Source organism: Jaculus jaculus, chromosome 15, assembly GCF_020740685.1.
Source record: "Jaculus jaculus isolate mJacJac1 chromosome 15, mJacJac1.mat.Y.cur, whole genome shotgun sequence".
Classification (NCBI taxonomy): Eukaryota; Metazoa; Chordata; class Mammalia; order Rodentia; family Dipodidae; genus Jaculus; species Jaculus jaculus.
In genome coordinates, this window is record NC_059116.1 from 24,041,973 (window position 1) to 24,056,635 (window position 14,663).

At 43.6% G+C, this 14,663-nt stretch overlaps 1 protein-coding gene across 4 annotated transcripts in view; it reads right to left on the minus strand.

The window, feature by feature from the left end:
- Tmem241 (transmembrane protein 241) overlaps positions 1-5,568 on the minus strand; it is a 152,061-nt gene extending 146,493 nt beyond the window's left edge. For 3 of the 4 annotated variants that reach the window (XM_045135129.1, XM_045135131.1, XM_045135130.1), the window contains exons 1-2: positions 5,461-5,568; positions 207-253 (exon numbers count right to left, since the gene is read on the minus strand). In XM_045135129.1, the coding sequence (XP_044991064.1) occupies positions 207-253; positions 5,461-5,532 (119 nt within the window). In that variant the 5' untranslated portion in view covers positions 5,533-5,568. The remainder of the gene's footprint in view (positions 1-206; positions 254-5,460) is intronic. The other variant, XM_045135132.1, reaches the window with a different exon arrangement.
- Between the last annotated feature and the right edge of the window lie 9,095 nt (positions 5,569-14,663).

Here is a 14,663-nt window from a genome sequence, read left to right on the forward strand (position 1 = left end):
GCTGCTGCAAATGAACTCTGGGCACGTGTGCCACTTGGTGTGTCCAGCTTTATGTGGGTACTGGGGAATCAAACCCCGGGTTGGTAGGCTTTATAAGCAAGTACCTTTAACCACTGTGTAATCTCAGACCATTAAAACTAGTTTAATTAATGATATTGTTTGAGTATTTCCTACAAATGTATATAAAGAGTATTAAACATACTCACCCTTGGAATAATGTAGGGTAGGTAAATTTCAGGACAGACAGGACATACTGAAAAACAAATACCAGGTAAATGAACATTTCAAGTGATAAAGAATTGAGAGTGCATATATGAAACAAATTCCTAATAAATTTCTACAAGGCCTGCATTTCCTCCAATGGCTTTCCAAGTTACATGAAAGACAACGGATTTCTTTCTTCGTTCATTCGTTCCTTCCTTCCTTCCTTCCTTTCTTTTTTTCCTTTCAAGATAGGATCTCACTCTAGCCCAGGCTGACCTGGAATTCGCTCTGTAGTCTCAGGGTGACCTCAAACTCACAGCGATCTTCCTATCTCTGCCTCCTGAGTGCTGGGATTAAACGGTGTGCGCCACCACTTCTGGCTCAGAGGACTTTTATAAAACCAACTCAGCTAAGGTCAATTTGTATTTAGCTGTTGTTTTTACTTGTTTGTTCTTGAGACAGGGTCGCATTCTGTGGCCCAGGCTGGCCTGGAACTTGATGAAATTTGAGATAATCCCCCAGCTTCGGCAGACTGAGTGCTGGGATTACAGGCATGTAGCACCACCACCAGCTTCAATCTGTATTTCTTTGTCTTTTGTTTTTTTTTTTTTTTTTTCGGGGCTGAGGACTGAACCCAAGGCCTTGCCCTTGCTATGCAAGCGCTCATCCACTGAGCTAAATCCCCAGCCCCTTCAATCTGTGTTTCTATTAAGTCTTTTAATCAAGTTTACAGGACTTTATCATTTATTTTTCTAAATTTATTTTACTTTATTTATTTGAGAGAGAAAGAGACAGTGAGAATGAGATTGCCAGGGCCTTTAGCCATTGCAAACAACTCCAGATGCATGTACAACCTTGTGCATCTGGTTCACATGGATCCTGGGGAATTGAACCTGGGTCCTTTGACTTAGGAAGCAAATGCCTTAACTGCTAAGCCATCCCTCCAGCCCAAGGTCACAGAACTTTATGAATGAAGGAATTATGTTTCATCTTTTGGGGTATCTTTTTGTAAATTTTCATTTGTTCCCCATTGTGGCATTTTCATATGTGTATATACTTTGATTTTAGTCTCTCCAGTTACTATCTCTTAGCTCCCTCACTCTCCCACTAATACCCTTTTTCCTCGTCAATCTCTGCTTTCACCATTTATTCATTTATTTATTTCCCACGTAAGGCAGATGCACAAGGTGACATATGTGTCTACAGTCCCTGTGCAGTGGCTAGAGGCCCTGGCACACCCATTCCTTCTCTCTCTCTCTCTCTCTGCCTCTTTCTTTCTGTCTCTCTTTCAACTAAGTAAATAAAATGTTTTTAAAAGTTTTAAAAAGTCTTAGTATTCAGGGTTGGACAGATGGCTTAGCGGTTAAGCACTTGCCTGTGAAGCATAAGGACCCTGGTTCAAGGCTGGATTCCCCAGGACCCACATTAGCCAGATGCACAAGGGGCACACACTTCTGGAGTTTGATTGCAGTGGCTGGAGGCCCTGGTGTGCCCATTCTTTCTATCTGCCTCTTTCTCTCTCTGTCACTCACAAATAAATAAATAAAAATAAACAAAATTTTTTTTAAAGTCTTAGTATTCATAATAGTAAAAGATAACTCAAGGAAGGGTCCATGAGACCCCACACCACCAAGAGGAGCTTATGGTGACTAATGGTTGCAGGAAAAGTGGAGTCACTGGTCAGTTTCCCATTCCAGTAAGCAACCTTCCATCCATGAAATGCAATCAAGCCTAATTGAATTCAATGAGTTTAAAAACAAAAACAAAAAACATGAGCTAGGTGTGGCAGCACAAACCGTTAATCTCAGCACTCAGGAGGCAGAGGTAGGAGGATTGCCTTGAAGGATTGCTATGAGTTCAAGGCTACCCTGAGACTACATAGTGAATTCCAGGTCAGCCTGGGCTAGAATGAAACCCTATCTTGAAGAAACAAAAGAAAAAAGAAAAAAGGAAAAGGGCTGGAGAGATGGCTTAATGATTAACGTACTTGCCTGCAAAGCCAAAGGACCCACGTTTGATCCGCCAGTACCCAAGTAAAGCCAGATGCACTAGGTGGTGCATGCCTCTGGAGTTCATTTGCAGTGGCTAGAGGCCATGGTGTGCCCATTCTCACTCTTTCTCTATTTTAAATATATAAAATATTTTTTAAAAAGAAAAAAATTAACTCTCTAAAATCTATTAACTATCTTCCAGTGAGTTGTTGGCCAGGGAGGTCCCTGATACCCCTAAAATATCATAGGCCATTGCCAAGGCCCTTGGTTTCCCACCAGGATTAGATGGTAAGACCCTATTGCTGAAGACTCCATATACTTGGGCTGCAAGGTCACTGAGAAATCCTGCTGAAACTGAGCTGAAAACCTCCTCCATGTAGACTAGCTGACAGAAAGCTGGAAAAAGCCACATTGCATTCAGTTCAATGGGAGAGAGAGAAATCACCAATGAAGATTACTCAACACTGCAAGCCTTATATTTGGCCAGCCAGGCTAAATGAGCCAAAGGGTACAATAGTGGCACGTCTGTTATGGGGGAACCAATTGCCCTCTAATTTGACTGGAGGCCCACTCCATGGGAGGGAATACATCCCTGATACTGAAAACCGACATCAGGGGTATCATGAGCCCTAGGGGTGGAACATCTGCTGCTGTCTGGCTAAATGTATATACTATGCTCATCAAACAGCCCAGTAAGCACTTCTCTTAATACTCATACCTATACATCAATGATACTCTCATTTTTGGCTAGAGAACTTTCTCTTTTCAGATGGCAATGATCTTGAGATGACTCAGAAGACACCATGGTGCTGAGAAGTGACAGAGGAGTGCTCAGCACTGAAACATCTCGATCACACCTTCCAAGGCTCAGGGTCCATGGCGGTAGAGGTGGTGGAAAGAATGTAAGAGCCAAAGGAAGGATAGGACTCCTTACAACGCACTCCTCCAGACCCCAAATGGCCTGCATATCCATGACCTTACAGTGCCTGACATTACCTACACAAGACCATCATGATAGGAGGAAAAGATGATGACATCAAAATAAAAGAGAGACTGATTGGGGGGGGGGATATGTTGGAGAGTGGAGTTTCAAAGGGGAAAGTGGAGGGAGAGAGGGAATTACCATGGGATATTGCTGACAATCATGGAAGTTGTCAACAAAAAATAAATTTAAAAAGAAGTATATTTGTGCTCTTGTATTTCTAAATGCCTTTAAAAACTTTCTGTCCTTGGCTGGAGAGATGTTACAGCAGTTAAAGGCACTTGCCTGCAAAGCCTGAAGGCCTGGGTTCAGTTTCCCAGTACCCAAGAAAAGCCAGATCCACAAAGTGAAAAAAAAAAAAAAAACACTTGTAAACTGTATTTGAAACTTTGCCATTTGATAGTTTTCAACCATGGTTACAGTTGGCTGTAGGTACCAGAAATGGTGGCTGCTGTACTTCATCTATGGTGACAAAGCCAGTCCCAGCTGAGAAGCAACAGCAATGGCCATGAAAGATTCTAGCTGGACTAAATGAGACATCTCTATCACACCCTCCAAAGGTCAGGGACCACTGCGGAAGAGATAGTGGAAAGAATGTAAAAGCTAGGGCTGGAGGGATGGCTTAGCGGTTAAGGCATTTGCCTGCAATGCCAAAGGACCTCAGTTCGATTCCCCAGGACCCACCTTAGCCAGATGCACAAGGTGTCGCATGCATCTGGAGGCCCTAGCAGGCCCATTCTCCTTCCCCCGCCCCGCCTCTCTGTCAAATAAATAAATAAAAATCAACAACAACAAAAAAGAATGGTAAGAGCCAAAGGAAGGGAAGGACTGCTTACAATACTGTCTTCCAGCCCTCTGTTCCAGGCCACCCTGGGCTAGAGTGAAACCCTACCTCAAAAAACAAAAATTTAATAAATAAATAATTTTTTAAAAATAACACCTCTAGGTGTCTACCTCATCAAATGGATTTTATGACATTGTTTTAAACTTTAAATCCCACTGTGGAGGGAGCTGGGAAATAGTGTAAATTGGAAGAGACGGAACATCCCCGAGACAGAACATCCCCCTGTGTAAATCATCAGGACCAGGGCTGAGGGAATCACCTCTTCTAGTCAAAGGCTCCTGGAAGGTTAAATTCTAGGACAGAACCCTGTTGGGGGTGAGAGAAGTCTGATTAAACCCTAGGCTTCAAGCAAGTAGCCCGCTTGCCAAGTACACTACTAACTGAGCTACCCCCCCCAGCCCACCTTCTTTATTATTATTTTTATTTGCAAGCAGAAAGTGATAGGAGAAACAGAACCTCCAGCCACTGCAAATGGACTCCAGATGCATGCACCACTTTGTGCATCTCACTTTACATGGGTCCTGGGGAATTCAACTCCAGTTGTTAGGTTTTGCAGGCAAACACTTCAACTGTTGCAGCATCTCTCCAGCCCCTGAGGAAATTCTTTGTTTTGTTTTCTATTTATTTATTTGACAGAGAAAGAGGGAGAGAGACAGAATGGTCGTGCCAGGGCCGCCATCCACTGCAAAAGAATTCCAGAAGCGTGCATCCCCTTCTGCATCTGGCTAACGTGGGTCCTGGGGAATCGAGCTGGGATCCTTTGGCTTTTCAGGCAAAGGCCTTTACCGCTAAGCCGTCCCTCCAGCCCAATTCTTAATTTTGATAATCCTGCTTGGAGGTGGCTGCTTTCATAGACAACTCTAGAGTTTGTGAAATGTGATCGGCTGGATGTGGGAAAAAATGTGGCATCTTAAGTTTCATCTGTTTTCTCTAAGTTTGTGTGTGTGTGTGCGTGCGTGCTTGCATCTTCCAGTGCAGGGAATATAGCAGTAATGAAGTAGTTCGTGCACTTACAGTAACTATGCTTATGGTAATAGCCTGGTCAGCTCAGGCTTCTGTCTGTAGAGCAGTACCAGAGACAGTGTGACTTCGTGTTTCATGCTCACAGTGCTGGAGCCTGAAACCACAGCCCTGCTCCTTTTAAGAGTGGCCCTGAAGAGTCCAAAATGCAGTTTCCGGAAAATGTCCCCTCCCCCCTCCCATCGCAAAAAAAAAAATCCAGATGTGCAAAGTACTTTCTAGGACTGGAATTGGAGAAATTCTACTAGGAAAAGAGCATCCTACACAGCGGGTTTCTGCTCCATCCCATCAGGGAAAAACCGAGGTGGGGGAAGCTGCATCTGTCAACCGTACGCAAGGCGACCAGGGACCAGGAACCGGGGACCGGGACCGGCTCGGAGCCCACGTGCAACCATTGCCTGGGCAACGCCGCCGCTCACCTTGTTCACCAGGTAAGAAGCCAGGTAGCAGGTACAGAAGATGAGGCCGACCAGCGACCTCCTCAGGCTCATCTGTCAACTTGCTCCCCCTTCCCAGGGAGAGGCGGTGCCCGCCCACCCGAGCCCCCCTGCCGCCGCCCCAAGTCTCGGCGGGCGGCCACGTGGCTCTGGCTCCGCCAATCAGCGTGCGGATCGTCCTGGCGCCTGCCTACCTTAAAGAGGCCGTGCTGAGCCTAGTGGGAAGGGGGGGACCCTTGGGAATGGACTTCGTGGGAGTTCCGGTCCGCCTGGGCTGTGAGGATCACTGACTGGAAAGTGATTGAAGAGAAAGCGAGAGTTCACAGCATGACGTTATAACTTTTTTTCTTAAAGGAAAATCTTCATAGCACACTCTTTTTTATTGTGTTGTATTTTATTTTTATTACTTTTATTTATTTTATTTTATTTTGGTTTTTCGAGGTAGGGTCTCATTCTAGCCCAGGCTGACCTGGAATTCACTATGGAGTCTCAGGGTGGCCTCGAACTCACGGTGATCCTCCTACCTCTGCCTCCCGAGTGCTGAGATTAAAGTGTGCTCCACCACGCCCGGCTACTTTTTTTTTTTTTTTTTTTATTGACAACTTCCATGATTATAAACAAGATCCCATGGTAATAACCTCCCACCCACCCCCCACTTTCCCCTTTTTGAAACTCCATTTCTCCATCATATCCCCTCCTCCTCTCAGTCGGTCTCTCTTTTATTTTGATGTCATCATCTTTTCCTCCTATTATGATGGTCTTGTGTAGGTAGTATCAGGCACTGTGAGGTCATAGATATCCAGGCTATTTTGTGTCTGGAGAAGCACATTGTAAGGAATCCTACCTTTCCTTTGGCTCTTACATTCTTTCTGCCACCTCTTCCACATTAAACCCTGAGCCTTGGAAGGTGTTACGGAGATATTGCAGTGCTGAGCATTCCTGTCACTTCTTCCCAGCACCAAGGTGCCTTCTGAGTCATCCCAAGGTCACTGCCATCTGAAAAGAGAAGGTTCTCAACCAAAAGTGAGAGTAGCATTAATAAATAGGTATAAACATAAAGAGAAGTACTTACTGGGCAGTTTGATGAGCATAGTATATACACTTAGCCAGACAGCAGCATGCTCTCTGTTTTAATGAACCTTTCTAATGTTCTGCCTTGTATGGCCATTTAACTTTGGCAAAGACCCAGGAGACCAACTATAAAAGTTATTTTAAAAGAAGGAAGGGGTTGGAGAGATGGCTTAGCAGTTAAGGCACTTACCTGCAAAGCCAAAGGACCTCAGTTCAATTCCCCAGGACCCACATAAGCCAGATGCACAAGGGGGCCCATGAGTCTGGAGTTTGTTTGCAGTGGCTAGAGGCACTGACATGCCTATTCTCTCTCCCTCTCTCTCTCTTTCTCTGTTTCTCTCAAATAAAAATTTAGGGTTGGAGGGATGGCTTAGCCATTAAGATGTTTGCCTGCAAAGCCAAAGGACCCAGGTTCGACTCCCCAGGACCAACATAAGCCAGATGCACAAGGGAGCACATGTGTCTGGAGTTCGTTTGCAGTGGCAGGAGGCCCTGAGAGCCCATTCTCTATCTGCCTTTTTCTCTCTCCTTCTCTCTCTCAAATAAATAAATAAAAATAAAAACAAATATGTGGGGCTGGAGAGATGGCTTAGCAATTAATGCACTTGCCTGCAAAGCCAAAGGACCCAGATTAGACTCCCTAGGACCCACTTAAGCCAGATGCACAAAGGAGCGTATACATCTGGAGTTCATTTGCAGTGGCTGAAGCCCCTAGTGCCCATTCTCTCTCTCTCCCTCTCCCTACCTATTTCTGTATATCTCTCTGAAATAAATAAATAAAAATGCTTTTTTTTTAATTTAAAAATTAGCCAGGCATGGTGGCACACGCCTTTAATCCCAGCACTTGGGAGGCAGAGGTAGGAGGATCACCGTGAGTTCGGGGCCACCTTGAGACTACAGAGTAAATTCCAGGTCAGCCTGAACTATAGTGAGACTCTACCTCGAAAAACCAAAATAAATAAATAAATTTAAAAATTAAATTTTGCAGAAAAAAACAAAACAAGGAAGGCTGAAGGGAATGGCACTAGAATAACTATGATTTTAAGAAAAGTTGGTTGGTCATAGTGACTCACACTTTTAGTCCTAGCACTCAGGAGGCAGAGGTAGGAGGATCACCATGAGTTCGAGGTCTCCCTGAGACTACATAGTGAATTCCAAGTCAGCCTGGGCTAGAGTGAGATCCTACCTTGAAAAAAAATAAAAGAAAGAAAGAAAGGAAGGAAGGAAGGAAGGTCATTCCATTGTGTTGAAATTTCTATAAATGAAGATATCTTAGCCAGGCATGATGGCAGAGGCCAGTAATCCAAACACTTAGGAGGTAGAGGTGGAGGTGGGAGCTTCAGGAGTTCAAAGTCATCCTGGAATACATATGGAGTTTGAAGCCAGCTGAGGCTCCATGAGACCTTTTTGTAAAAGAAGGGAGAGAGTCTTCCAAAACAGAGTTTCAGGAGCTAGGCAGATGGCCCAACAGTTAAAGGCGCTTGCCCGCAAAGCCTAATAGCTTGGGTTCAATTCCCCAGTACCCACATAAAACTAAATACACAAAGGGCCCCTGTGTCTAGAGTTCATTTGCCTGGGCAGGAGGCTCTGGCACTCTTATCGTCAGTCAGTCTCTCTCTCTCTCTCTCTTGACACCCCCCCATAAAGAAATGAGGGAAAAAAATTAAAAAGAAATAGTTTCAGGGTCTGTAGAGATTGCTTAGTCGTTAAGGCACTTGCCTCCAAAGCCTAAGAACTCCTGTTCGAATCTCCAAGTTCCATGTAAGTCAAACGCACAGTGACATAAGCACGCAATGCCACACATGGGCAAGGTGTTGCGTGCATCTGGATCTCATTTGCAGCAGCTGAAGGCTCTGACGTGCCCATTCTCTCTCTCTCTCTCAAATAAATAAATGGTTTCAAGCACAGCCTCTGTTTCTGGGGTAGAAAATTAGCCTAGACTTCTGACAAATAGTGGGAAACATGCATGAAAACATTGGTGAACTGGGTGAATAGCAAGACGTGTTTTAGAAGCTTGTAGAAACATGCCTTCCTCTCTTCACTCCTAAACCATAGCACACATTCACATTCTAGTCCTCAATGTGGAGAATATCAGAGAGAACATGTGATTTTTCTCATTCTGAGTTTGAGTCTCCTCACTTAATATAATTCTTTCCAAATCCATCCAACTTCCTGCAAATCTCATACTTTCATTTTTATGTGCTGCTAAATAGAATTCCATTGTGTATACATACATTTTCATTATTTGATTAACTTTTATCTTTTCTTATTTGTAGGCAGGGGGGAAATAATGGGCCCACCAGGGCCTCCCAGCATTGCAGACAAACTCCAAAAGCATCTGGTAGGTGTACATCTGGCATTTATGCATCTAGCTTTATGTGGGTACTGTGGAAACAAACCAAGGCATTCCCTGTGCCAGTTGTATGCAACAATGCCCAAGGCCCCGTGGCCTCAGGGGGAGATAGAGTATACAGAGCGTCAAAGAGCAAGGGACGCTGGGCTCCACTGAGGTGTTTCTTTGGAGTCTCCATGCTCTCTGAAGTAAGCCCTCATGCATAGACCGAGGGAGCAGCATCTACTGAGATAGGAAGCCCCGCTGAAGTGCTGCTTTGGGGTCTCCAGGGTGAAGTAAACAAGCCCTCAGCTCTGAGACTGAGCATGTGCTCCTGAGCAGTGAGCTCTTCCTAAGCAGCCACAGCAAGTCATTATCCAGGGTGGGGATGAGACTTCTCGTGGCGGTGTGGCTGCTCTGGGGACTTCATAGTCCTCTAAACAACCCTTCACCCTGCTCTGTAAGTAACCCCAATAAACTCCTTAGTTCACCACATGGGCATGGTGTAGTGATGCTTTGGTTATTTTTTTTATTTATTTGGGGGGCATGCTAGGGCCTCTAGCCATTGCAAACAAATTCCAGAAGCATGTGCCCCCTTGTGCATCTGGCTTACGTGGGTCCTGAGGAATTGAGCCAAGGTCCTTTGGCTTTGCAGGCAAGCACCTTAACCACTAAGCCATCTTTGCAGCCCTGCCTTCTGACTCCTGTCTAGAGCGAAGACATATGTTGATGCCTTCCCAGGGGAAAAGGTTCCCACGACAGTAACCCACAGAGAAAATGGTAACATTTGCTGGGAGCCCCAGCATGAATTTCTGGCACTTTACAGTCATATATTAGAACTACTTGATTTCCTTTTTTTTTTCCCAGGTAGAATCTCACTTTAGTCCAGGCTGACCTGAAACCCATTGTGTGGGTCAGGGTGGCCTCCAACTCACGGTGAGCCTCCTAGAATTCCTTGATTTCTATCACATGAGTTTGCAATACAAATGAGATCGAACTTAATATAACTATTATTGTTACAAAGCATATTGGCGTACTCATTATTTTTCATGCAGCACTGCACAAGAGTAGACGATGGTGATCTAAAGCAAAAAGCCCAGAGATCCACAGGGGTGAAATGGCACACCTCTAACTCTTTCCAGGTCCAGCTAGTCTAGCAGCCCTGCATTAAATCCTGGGTGTGGTATCTCCTCTCTCCAGCCACAGGGTGGCTCTCAGAGAGCAGAGGCTCCCCTCCCTTAGCTCTGTGACATAGTCCAGAGCGATGCACAATGGGTGCATGTATTGTGAGGAATGCACACATGATGTGATGTATGGACAGGAGTAACAGTTTTCAAACAGCATGGAACATAGGAAGAAATAAATCAAGTGATGTATAAATGGAATTTTCAAATGTCATGACCATACTACATGGGCATCAGTCTCATTAAAAAGATAAGCCAAGTGTGGTGGTACACGCCTTTAATCCCAGCACTTGGGAGACAGAGGTAGGAGGATTGCTGAGAGTTCAAGGCCACCCTGAGACTACATAGTGGATTCTACGTCAGCCTGAGCTAGAGTGAGACCTTACCTCAAAAAATCAAAAACAAAAACATACAAAAAAAGATAAAAATTTGACTGGAGAGATTGCTCAGTGGTTAAGGCACTTGTCTGAAAAACCTAATGACCCAGGTTTGATTCCCCAGTACGTATGTAAAGCCAGATGCACAAAGAGACACATACATCTGGAATTTATGGGCCCTGGCATACCCATTCTATCTTCTCTCTCCTTGCAAGTAAATAAAATAAAATTTTTTTAAATGATTAAAAAAAATTGGATCTGGGGTGATGGCCCAGCAGTTAAAGACCCTTGCTTATAAAACTGATGGCTCAGGCTCACTTCCCCAGTACCCACATAAAAGCCAGACATACCAAGTGATAGATGTTTCTGGAGTCTTGTTGCAGTGACAAGAGGCCCTGGCACACTCAGTCAGTCTGTCTCTCTCAAATAAAAACATATTTTTTTAAAGATATAAAATAGAGCTGGCACTGGGCATGGTGGCATACGCCTTTAATCCCAGCACTCGGGAGGCAGAGGTAGGAGGATCGCTGTGAGTTCGAGGCTACCCTGAGACTATATAGTGAATGCCAGGTCAGCCTGAGTTACAGTGAGACCCTACATCAAAAAAAAAAAAAAAAAAAAAAAAAAAAAAAAAAAAGCCGGGCGTGGTGGTGCACGCCTTTAATCCCAGCACTAAAGAGGCAGAGGTAGGAGGATCGCCGTGAGTTCAAGGCCACCCTGAGACTCCATAGTGACTTTCAGGTCAGTGTGAGCTAGAGTGAGACCCTACCTCAGAAAAAAAAAAAAAAAAAAAAAAAAGACTAGGAAGATTGCTCAATGGCTAAGGCATGTACTTGAAATCCAGCCTGGGTTTGATTCTCCAATACGAACCTAAAGCTAAATACACAAAGTGCTTGCTATATGCTCCTGGAGTTTGTAGCATCGAGACCATAGTGAATGCACACACACACATATTCTCTCTCCCTCTCGCACACACACACAAATTCTTGTAAATAATTAATTTTTTTTTAAAGCCAGGCATGGTGGTACACACCTTTAATCCCAGCACTTGGGGTAGGAGAATCACTGTGAGTTCGAGGCCACCCTGAGACTACCTAGTGAATTCCAGGTCAGCCCAAGCTAGAGTGAGACCTACCTTGAAAAACCAAGAAAGAAAAAGAAAAAGATCAAAATCCAGATGAGCATGGTGGCAAATGTCCTTAATCCCAGCAGTTAGGAGGCGGAGATAGGAGGACTTGGGCTAGTGAGATCCTGCTTCAAAAAAAAAAAAAAAAAAAAAAACATAAAGATAACAATCTATGCACTTGAGAGATGAAACTTCATTTCCAGAAAACATTGACCTTGGTGGGTTCTTTGGTATTTCCTTTTGCTTTGTCTTGTTGTCATCCAAAACTTTGCATAGAACTGCCTGAAAAGTACTGGATATGCCAGTTTAATTCCTGTTTAAAATTGTCCCTGCTATATTAAGCTTAATCTCATCTCTTTTGCACATTATTATTGAAGATAACAATCCCAAGGGTTCCAATATGTGATTGTAATATTTAGCTATATGACTTTATTTGAAAGGCCCTTTTTGTAAAGTAGGGGCCAAGAAGATAACCTGATAGCTCAGCAGGTTAGAGCACCTGCCACCAAATATGAGGGCTTCACAGGGCCTGATCCACCTTGAGTTACAGTCCCTAATCCTCGTGTAGATAGCTAGGCATGGCCACACATGCCTGTAACTCCAGTCATGTGGGGAGCTGTTCCTGAAAAGTGTTGCCTCTACTTTGAACAAGGCTGAATGTGCTAATACACTTCCTATAACCCTGGAGAGATATAATATTGCAGGTTAGAGCCAAATTATCTTGGGCTGCCATTAGCCCCTTAATAGCCATTTATTGCCTCCCTTTTGCGTCTGACCTAACATCCTTGTGACTATCAGTTGGTCATGTCTTCATGCTTGCATAGTAGGTTTTTTTTTAAAAAACTATTTTATTTTATTTGCAAGCAGAGAGAGAGAGAGAGAGAAAGAAGACAGACAGAATGGGTGCACCAGGACTTCTAGCCATTGCAAACTACTCCAAACACACACGCTACTTTGTGTGTCTGGCTTTACATGGGTACTGGGGAATCGAATGCAGGTCATTAAGCTTTGTAGGCACATGTCTTAGACACAGTCATCTCTTCAGCCCTGTCATAATTAAAAAAAATTTTTTTTTATTTATTTGAGACAAAGAGGCAGACAGAGAAAGTAAGAGAGAGAGTATGGATGTGCTAGGGCCTGTTGTCATTGCAGATAAACTCCAGAGGCATGCACCATTTCACTTCAGTTCCATTCACTTGGAAGACAGAGGTAGGAGAATTGCCATGAGTTCAAGGCCACTGTGAGGTTACATAGTGAATTCCAGTCAGCCTGGACTAGAGCAAGACCCTACCTCAAAGAAGAAGGAGGAGGAGAGGAAATAACTGAATAAAAGCAAAATTAGCAGGCCTGGCATTGACAAACACTAAGCTATTATACATGAGATTGGGCCATACATAGGAGAACTGACTACTTACTGACAACTTGGAGGCTAAAATTAGTATTGTTAATTTACTTTTTAAAATTTTTTTTAATTTTATTTTTATTTTTTATTAGCATTTTCCATGATTATAAAAAAAAATCCCATGTTAATTCCCTTCCTCCCCCCCCCCCGACACTTTCCCCTTTGAAATTCCATTCTGTTAATTTACTTTTGATTATGCGTCCATAAATGCTCAGAAATATTTTTTGATTGGGGAAAACAGCAGAGCTTGGCATAAACCAATGCCTTCTGGAATTTCCACTTCCAAATATTTTTATAACAAATTTTTATTATAGCACATGGATAATTCTTGAAATGTAGTAAAAATAGCAGCATAATTTTGCAACTACCTAAGTTCTTAACAAACAATAAACAGAAGTGTCAGTATCTTTCATGAATATAGATGCACAGATCCTCAGCCAAACACTAGTAGTGTGGTACAGGAGCTGCAGTTCAGTCGGTAGGGTGCTTAACCTACCATGCATGGAGCCCTGCATGGTGGTTTGAACCAGATTGCCCCAATAAACTCATGTGCTGTGAATGCTTGGTCCCCAGTTGCTGGTAATTTGGGAGGTAGAGCCTTGTTGGAGGAGGTGTGTGGTTGAGGGTAAGCTTAAGGGGGTTATAGCCAACTCCCCCTTGCCAGAGTTTGGCTCACTCTCTTGTGCTGTTTTCCACCTGCTGTGAAACCTAAAGACCCTGGTTTTATTCTTCAGAACCCATGTAAGCCAAATGCACGTGGTGTTACACATGACTGGAGTTTGTAGTAGCTAGAGGTCCTGGTGTGCCAATTCTCTCTCTTCCTCCCCCTTATAATAAAAGAAAAAAATTTTTCTGTTTATTTATTTTTTATTTTCACAATTTTTATTAACATTTTCCATAACTATAAAAAATATCCCATGGTAATACCACACCCCCACACACTTTCCCCTTTGAAATTCCATTCTTCATCATATTACCTCCCCATCTCAATCATTGTACTTACATATATACAATACCAACCTATAAGAAAAATAATTTTTTAATATTTATTTATTTTTATTTATTAGAGAGCGAGAGAGAGAGAGAGAGAGAGAGAGAGAGAGAGAGCATGCACCAGGGACTCTGGCCACTGTAAACGAACTCTAGATGCATGTGCCACCTTGTGCATCTGGCTTATATGGGACCTGGAGAATCTAACCTGGATCCTTAGGCTTTGCAGGCAAGTGCCTTTACCACTAAGCCATCTCTCCAGCCTAAGGGGGAATACTTACATACATACATACATACATACATACATACATATATATAATCTAGTTTTTAAAAAAATTATTTATTAGAGAGAGAATAGGCACACCAGGGCCTCTAGCCTCTGCAAATAAACTCCAGATGCATGTGCCACCATGTGCATCTGGCTTATGTGGGATCTGGAGAATTGAACTTGGGTCATTGAGCTTCACTGACAAGCACCTTAACAACTAAGCCAACTCTCTAGCCCTAGTTTGGGTTTTTTTGAAGTAGGACCTTGCTCTAGCCCAGGCTGACCTGGAATTCACTATGTAGTCTCAGGGTGGTCTTGAACTCATGGCAATCCCCCTACCTCTGCCTCCCGAGTTCTGTGACTAAAGGCATATGCCACCACACCCGGCTCCCAAGAAAATATTTTTAAAAAGATACATGACCACTCTGTCATTTC